The 8,972-nt window shown below is 41.7% G+C and overlaps 1 protein-coding gene across 5 annotated transcripts in view; it reads right to left on the bottom strand.

Annotated features, from left to right (window-relative positions):
- RAF1 (Raf-1 proto-oncogene, serine/threonine kinase) overlaps positions 1-8,972 on the bottom strand; it is an 82,138-nt gene that overhangs the window by 27,632 nt on the left and 45,534 nt on the right. For 3 of the 5 annotated variants that reach the window (XM_045290107.1, XM_045290106.1, XM_004702382.2), the window contains exon 2: positions 8,522-8,754. In XM_045290107.1, the coding sequence (XP_045146042.1) occupies positions 8,522-8,728 (207 nt within the window). In that variant the 5' untranslated portion in view covers positions 8,729-8,754. Of the gene's footprint in view, positions 1-8,521; positions 8,755-8,972 lie in introns of those variants that run through there. The other 2 variants (XM_045290109.1, XM_030885583.2) reach the window with 1 other exon arrangement.

Below are 8,972 nucleotides of genomic sequence, written 5' to 3' on the forward strand. Positions count from 1 at the left end.
TGTATGGATCGGGATAACAGTTGTATGAGCCCCTAATAAAATGTTAAAAAAAAAAAAAAGAAGAAAGTGGAAAGCTCATAAAACAAACAGTATGGCAGTGGTTGGGAAAGAGAAAAAAATTTAATTTCCTTTATAGATTTCTAATAGAGAAGAAAACATGAACATCCACTAAAAAGAATAAGCTTATCACATCTATAAGTAAACGGGCATTTTTCTGATAAAAAAATTGTATTTCCATCTTGATTGTGAACAAAACAGGTGACCTTCCTAACAAAAATGCTATCTTACATGCACTCTACCATAGTGAAGGCAAGCAGGAAATGGAGGAAATAGAACTTCTGTCCTGTTGTGAGGAACATATGTCAATGCGAGTTTAAACAACTGTATACCCCAGATGAGCATGATGCACCCTATACCCAATCATCGAAAATTAGGCAGGCAACTGGAGGTCCAGTGGGAAGAGTGTGTATCCATGGTGCAATTTTTGGATAAACACTCTATGTTGTGTTTTTAAAACAAAGCCAGTAAAGTCCATAAAGGGTACTAGAGTCAGTATGCACAGTAAGGAGAGCACAGGACAGGGTATGTAGATGCTTGTGAACTGCCTACAGTGGAATTCTCCCAACTGGAAGTGTGACAGCTGACAACAGTCATCCCAGACTCTTCCTAGAGGGAGGTGAGTCTACGGTATGTATATATGTGTGTGTGTACTGGAGAGTACAGAGAGGAAAGCAAAGGTCCAAGTGCTCGTTACACTGCCATCTCAATACCCGTCCAAGTTCATCTTTCTCAGGTGGGCTTCGTGCTGCTGTTGGTTGATGTTGAGTCAACTCCCACTCATGGTGTGTCATGCACAACTGTGCCTGACGGGGTTTTCAAGAACATGCCATTTCATAAGCAGACTGCCAGGCTTGTCTTCCAAAGCACCTCTGGGTGGGGTGAAGTCAGTATCCTTTGGTCTTAAGAAACAAGTTTGTGATCCAGCCCCTTGCTAGCGGGAAAAAGGGCACATTACTTGAACACACATTTGGAATAATAAATAAAACCATGTGGGAGGAGGGAGTAAAAGTGCACCTAAGGGATTTGGAAAACAGTAGTTGGGCAATGTAAGAAGCTTTTCACAAGGGTATGTTGTGTTATGATAATCAACTAAAATGGGCAAACTCGCTGTCATCAAGTCGATTCTGACTTATAGGAACCCTATGGGGCAGGGCAGAACTGCCCCTGTGGGTTTCTGAGACTGTAACTGTTTACAGAAGTAGAAAGCCTTGCCTTTCTACCAAGGAGTGGCTGGTGGTTTTAAACTTCTCACCTGATGGTTAGCAACCCAGTGTATAAATACTAATGCTCATGGAGCAGCAGTCAAGAGATGAATGACCAATTGCAATAGTCAAATATGCTGCACAACTTCTTTAAAGTGTTGAAAAACAAGGAGGTTACTTTGAGGACTAAGGTGTACCCTGACTCAAGCCATGGTATTTTCAATTGCCTCATATACATGTGAAAATTGGACACTGAATAAAGAAAGAAGAATTGATGCATTTGAATTATGGTACTGGTGAAGAACACAAAGTACCTGACTACCAGAAGAACAACCAAATCAAACCAGAAGTAAACTCAGAATGATTCTTAGAGGCAACAGTTTTGTCAAGAAAGGCTCAAGTTCTTGGAACAGGACATCTTATTTGATGGAGGGGCAGTGAGAAAGAGGAAGGCCTTGACAAGATGGGCTGACACAATGGTGCAACAATGGGCTCCAACATAGGAACAACTGTGAGGACGGCACAGGACCAGGCAGTATTTTGGTTGTTGTACACAGGGTCACTATTAATCGTAACCGACTTGATGGTAACTAACAACAACAAGGGTGAAAAAGGCCTAGTCAACAATCTGAAATAAAATTAAAAACAGACACTTTTCCTATTGGGGGTGGGGTCAACCCAAACTACAATCTTGCTTGCAGTTCTTCTAACCTTTATTTTTTCCATATCTCAAAATATTAACTTGGCAGCATTGTTAACTTGTGTTTGGTGCCCCACCCCACTCCATCCCAGCTTAAAAAGTGTTACTAACAAGTAGAAAATTGCTTAATAGCAAAGAGATTGATGCCCAGTTTGACATAATGATTCAGTGTGGCACAATGATTTAAGTCTGCATGCCCCCTTTGTGACAAAGACATTTGTTAACCACAAACTAGCTCAAAGTTTATCTAACGCGAAGAGTATAATTAGGTATTTCCCTTGTTTCCTAAGAAATTGGAATTTCCTGAATTGAGGTAACTTTTATTACTTTAAACCTTATACCTAAGGAACTCAAGTGGCGTCAGTTCAAAACCAACAGCCACTTGATGGGAGACAGATGGGGCTTTCTACTCAGACAAAGATTTACAGCCTTGGAAACCTATAGGCACAGTTCTACTCTGCCCTGTAGGATCTCTATGAATCAGAATTGATTCAATAGCAGTGAGTCTGATTATTTGGAGTGAGACTATAACTAAAGCTTTTGGCAAATGAAGCCCCCTCCTCCCTCCACCTGCAGAGACCACCTAATAACATGACACCATCTGATCTCAGTAAGAGGTGAGGGCATGGTTCAATTAATTCAATCACATTAAAATTAACCAATGTTTCCTTTTTCTATTCTCAATCTTTTCTTTAAAAGACTCATTGTAATTTGGCTATATTGAGACATTTGATTTTTTAGAAACAAAATTATCTCCTTATACATTAATATTATTTTACTTAATTCATACGCATGTAAATTAACTGCTGGATTGAATCCTACATTTTGCTTTTAACATTTTGAAGCATAAAGATGGGGTCCATGTTCATAATGGCATGAAGCAGTGAACTAACAGAGCCAGCCCCAATCCCTGCTACGTTGACCCCCCTCCCCAGAAGATTGCACTACAGAGGACAGCACTGAAGAATACAGTCCAGGGAGAGTGGCAGGTCTTCCCAGACCACAGGGGGGAGTGGGGGGGGTGGCAAACTAAGAGGGAGAGAGATAAATGCATCCTGGTCCACCAAGCCCTGAGAACAACACTCCTGCTCAGAGTAGCCAAGGCAGAGAGGACCAGGAGACATGGCATCCCCTCACTGACCAAGAGCGCTGCAGAGGACAGCACTGAAGACACATTGCGGGAATTGTGCCCAGTCTGACTCCCCAACACCAGGGCAAAACACAAAGGGAGCACAACAGAGCAGGCAGCAAGGGGAGCAACACAATGATGTCCGAGAAATCCTGAAAATAGAATTCAGACTTGGAGGGCAGGGCTTGCTTGGTACCTCATCAGACTCGATCAGAAAACATACTTAAGGACCAGCAGACACCTGGAACTATTTATAGGCGCCCCCACCTTTCTTCTTCTTCTTCGTTTTACAAGTCTATCTATAAAAGATAGGCAAGATAAACAATCCCAAGGGGGTAGAGGGAGTGAGGGAAACGGAGGGGGGAGTCAACAAACCCAGGACAAGGGAATAAGAGATCTAAAATCAATGGCAAGGAAGGTGTAGAATGTCTGGTGGCGGTTGATCAAGTGCAATGTGGCCAAGAGCCGAATGAAGATCAAACATGATAATAGGGCAGGAAGAGAGTAAAAGGAAATAGCGGAAAGGATGACGGCAAAAGATAGTTATAGAGGCATAAATACAGGCATGTATATATTAATATATAACAATAGTGATGTGGTCTATGTAATTAATTTATGTTAAGTATCAAGGTAGCAGACGGACATTGGACCTCTGCTCAAATACACTTTGTTCTGTATGGATTGTGATAAAGAGCTGTACGAACCCCCAAGAAAATGATTTAATTTAAAAAAATCAAATACACTTTGTTTTAATAACCTGGCATTCTGTGATACTCCCCTTCCCGACAAGATCGCTGAAGTCAAAATGGGTGCATAAACAACTGTGGTAAAGAACGCTGATGGTGCCCAGCTATTAAAAGACATAGCATCTGGAGTCTTAAAGGCTTGAAGTTAAACAAAAGGCCACCAGCAGGAAAGCAACAAAGCCCACATGGAAGAAGCACAACAGCCTGTGTGATCACAAGGTGTCGACAGGATCAGGTATCAGAAGACTCAAAATAATCCTATCAATGAGAACGAGGGGGGTCAGAGTGGAGACCCAATGCCCATCTGTAGACAAATGGACATCCCTCACAGGAAGGAAGGAGCCAGGCAGGGTGCCTATAGCACCAATCAAACACAATATTCCTCTAGTTCTTTAATGCTTTCTCCTCCCCACTCTCATAACCCCAGTTCTACCTTACAAATCTGGCTAGACAGGAGTATGTACACTGGTACAGATAAAAGCTCTGGAGACATGGAATCCAGGACAGATAAAGCCCTGTGGTAGAGATATAACTGTTTATCAATTTGAGGATTAAGAGTGTAGAGGTGGAGTCTAGCTTGTCAATCAGATCATAGCCAATGAGGCCTCTGTGTGGGCATGGCCTTCTCCTGGGAATTCTGGGAAATCCTGAATTTCCTCCTTCAAGGTGGGAGACTCTGCTCACTTCCCTGGTAGACAGCAGCTGACAAGACACATTGACCCACTGCAGCCCCGGGTGCTGGAAAAGCCATGCAGAGACCCCTGCCAGTGCTGAGATGTTTCCAGTGCCACTGGATCCAAAGACTTTCTACACACTGGCCTGTGATCTTCTACATTCAGGGTCATTGCATGAGTTTTGTGAGTCTGTGAGTCTGAAGAGGACTTTATAGATTGGTATCGGACATATGGGCTAATATTGGACCTATGGACTTGATCTGGACTGGGCTGGGATGTTTTCTCAATGTTCAATTGCTCTTGTATATAAAGCTCTTTCTTATTCACATGTGTGTCCATGGATTTGTTTCTCTAGTCTACCCAGACTAACACAACCCCTCAGGAACAATGGGATCACGATGCCATGAGGGTAGGGGGAAAGTGGGGAGCGAAGGCTAAGAACTTTTAGTTAGAGTATTATCTGTATTATATCATCCATCTTTACTATAAATCCCAGGCCTCAAAAGCTACATAGCTATTGAAATAGCCTCTAATCAAATGGCTCCTAAATGTGGCTGATATTAGAATTGTCCAAGGAACTTGTGAAAATATGAATTCCTAGGCACCCCAATTCAATATACCCAAGGATTCTGATCCCGCCAATCTTGAAGGAAGCCCAGGAATCTGTAGTTCCACCTGCTTGCCAGGTGATGGCAATGTTAGCGGTTCTTAGCTCTAGTCACTTATCCAATACTAATGTTAGCCAAAGATGCACAGATGTTTAGAAAATAAAATAACATTTAAGATACGTATATGACTAATTATTACACACTTCTAACTAAAAGTTCTTAAATAAGATACACCTCCTCTTTACCTCTCAAGGATACAGGTTGCAAATCAACTAAGTTTAAATAATTTCTGGAGCCCAGGACATGATTATGAAACCTACCATGGAAGTGGAACAGCCTGAGAATGGGAAGGATGTTGACTGAGTGTTGGCCTAGTAAATGATTCCTCCCCTAAGGCTGGATTTCAGGTTCTTTTGAGATCGACGATCTATCTTTGGCCAAAGAAATAGGAGAAACTAACCTCACCTGCTAGAACTTCCTTGTACATGGTGGGAGAAGTGATTTCATACCACTGCTTCCCAACAATAGTTGGGCAAGTGCAACACAGTTACCATTGTACTTATGAATCGGCAACTACAGTAGAACAAGCCTCATTTTATAAAGGTCAAGAAACAGGATCAAACAAAAAAATCTTATCATTGTGAATGAGGGGGAGTACGGAGTGGGGACCCAAAGCCCATCTGTAGGTAACTGGATATCCCTTTACAGAAGGGTCGCGGGTAGGAGAGGAACCAGTCAGGGTGCAGTGTGGCAACCATGAAACATACAACTTCCCTCTTGTTCCTAAATGCTTCCTCCCCACCCATTATCATGATCCCAATTCTACCTTACAAATCTGGCTGGACCAGAGGATGTACACCGGTACAGATAGGAACTGGAAACACAGGGAATCCAGGACGGATGATCCCTTTAGGACCAGTGGTGAGAGTGGCGATACTTGGAGGGTGGAGTAGAGAGGGGGAACCGATTATAAGGATCTACATATAACCTCCTCCCTGGGGGGCCAGGCAACAGAAAAGTGGGTAAAGGGAGACTTCGGACAGAGTAAGATATGACAAAATAATAATTTATAAATTACCAAGGGTTCATGAGGGTGAGGGGAACGGGGAAGGAGGGGGGCAAATAAGGAGCTGATGCCAGGGGCTTACGTGGAGAGCAAATGTTTTGAGAATGATGAGTGTAACGAATGTACAAATGTGCTTTGTACAACTGATGCATGTACGGATTGTGCTAAGAGTTGTATGAGCCCCCAATAAAATGATTTTTTAAAAAGAAACAGGATAAAATATTATGCAACTTGTCTAGATGATACAGTTATAATAGGCACTGCAAAGATTTAAATTTGGGTCAAGATGTCTTAAACATTCATAAACTTAATCATTATGCCAAACCAAGTTCCACCCCCTCCAGGAAAAAGGAGTTGGGGAGGAACTTTTATATAGGGAAAACAGCCTTTCCCTAATCTTAGAAATAGTCATTATAATAGCTACAGTAAAAAAAAAAAATAGCTACAGTAATACTCAAAGAAACATCAGATGGTCTTCAGCCCCCCTCACATTCCCACTTACCTGCTCATTTCGTAAACTAAAGGCCACTATTTAAATATAGGAGATAACTGGTAATTATTTTGCCAGCTACAACTTTTATTTTTAGGAAAAGGAACAAAAAGAAATTTGTTGCCATCAAGTCAATGCCAACTAATGGTGACTTCCAGCTATACAGAGCAGAAGAGCTTCATGGGGTTTTCCAGTTTGGCCTTTTGTAAGCAGATCACCATGCCTTTGTGTGGGTTTTGAACCACCAACCTTTTGGCTAGCAGTTGAATGTTAAATAGTTTGTAGTTGGTGCTAGCTACCTAGGGACTCTTACAAAGAGACTTACTCAAACTTTATGGCCTTTATGCCAATAGAAACCTGCCACTGGCACAACAAAGACAGATTATTCAAACAAACAAACACACACCAAAAAAACGGTTGGTAGCAGTATCCTGGAAAAGAGAAAGAAAATGTACCTCCTTAGCTACTTTCAGCCTTTCCCTGGCCTATGAAATATACCAAAATAATCTTCAAAAGAAAATAACAAATATAAACAAGCAGCTATCTAGCTGAGAACAAAGTCCACATAGAAGAAACACACCAGCCTGTGTGATCATGAGGTGTCGATGATGGGATCAGGTATCAGATCAAAGACCCAGAACAAAAAAAATCTATCAATGTGAATGAGTGGGGGTGGGGTGCACTCACAGTGGAGACCCAAAGCTCATTTGCAGGCAATAGGACATTCCCTTACACAAGAATCACAAGGAAGAGATAAGTCAGTCAGGGTCCAGTACAGCACAGATGAAACATACAACTGTCCTCTAGTACAGTGGTTCTCAACCTTTCTAATGCAGTGACCCTTTAATACAGTTCCTCATCCTGTGGTGACGCCCCCAACCATAAAATTATTTTCACCACTACTTCATAACTGTCATTTTGCTACTGTTATGAATTGGGCAACCCCTGTGAACGGGTCATTCGACAACCCACCTCCGCCAAAGGGGTCACGACCCACAGGTTGAGAACCACTGCTCTAGTTCTTTAATGCTTCCTCCCCACCACGATCATGACCTCAACTCTACCTTACAAATCTGACTAAACCAAAGCATGTACATTGGTACAGATAAGAGCTTGCAACAGAGGGAATCACCCCTCAGGACCAATAATGAAAAAAGAGATGCCAAGGGGGAGGGGGAAGGTGAGGGGAGGAAGGAGGAACCAATCACAATGATGTATATATAACCCTTTCCTAGGGGGGATGGACAACAGAAAAGTGGGTGAAGGGAGACAACGGTTGGTGTAAGACATGGGGGTATTATAAATGATCAAGGGTTCATGAGGGAGGGAGGGTGAGGGAAGGGGCAAAATGAGGAGCTGATATCAAGGGCTCAAGTAGAAAGAAAATGTTTTGAAAATGATGATGGCATCAAATGTACAAATATGGACACAATGGATATATGGATGGATGGTGATTAAGAGCTGTAAGAGTTGCCAATAAAATATTTTTTTAAATTAAAAAGAATCAAGGACTTAGGAAAAAAGGAAAATATCTTTTTTAAGGTAGAATGGGACTTTGTAAAAGAAGTCTTTGATATATACCCCCTGCTCCCTGAGAGAAGGTACTATGTATGTGAGTAAAGTGGCAGAAAAGAAAATATTCTAGGCAAAAGTAATAACAGAAAGCCAAGATGTGGGAAAAAAGTAGAAAGTGTGGATGGAACACAATATATAAAGCAATGAGATTTGTAATTAGAAAGTCAATTATAATTTTGCTTGTCTATAAGTTGAGCAACATGGTCCATGTTGTTCTGTATAGGTAGGTGGACAGCTAAATTTTCTAATGTTTTACTAAGAGTTTACGTACCACTGTTCTTTGCTTGTTTGGCAAGAAAACTCGGATAGTGTTGCTTGTCTTAGAAGAATCTGTGAGTTTGCCATCATCTGATGCCCGGCGCTGATAGCCAAACTGCTGAACTATGGTAGGGGAGATACAGCTGGAGCCATCAAACACGGCGTCTTTTAATCCAAAACCATTGCTGATTGTCTTCCAGGCCCCCTGTATGTGCTCCATTGATGCAGCTTAAACAAAAATTAAATCTGGTGGGAAGACAAAGAGTTGCAATTTTAACACAAAAGCAATCCAGAACACAATATAACAAATAAAAATATGTAAATATTTTCATTGAGCAGCATAGAAAATAATTCCTACTGAACTTCATAGATATTCACACAATGACTATAGATATTCTGCCTCCACAGAGAGGACCCACATTGTCCTGCCACTGGCTGGGGAAATCAATAACCATGTAAGAGTG

Source organism: Echinops telfairi, unplaced genomic scaffold (genome assembly GCF_000313985.2).
Source record: "Echinops telfairi isolate 266 unplaced genomic scaffold, ASM31398v2 ScPeMD7_31;HRSCAF=116, whole genome shotgun sequence".
NCBI classification, from domain to species: domain Eukaryota; kingdom Metazoa; phylum Chordata; class Mammalia; order Afrosoricida; family Tenrecidae; genus Echinops; species Echinops telfairi.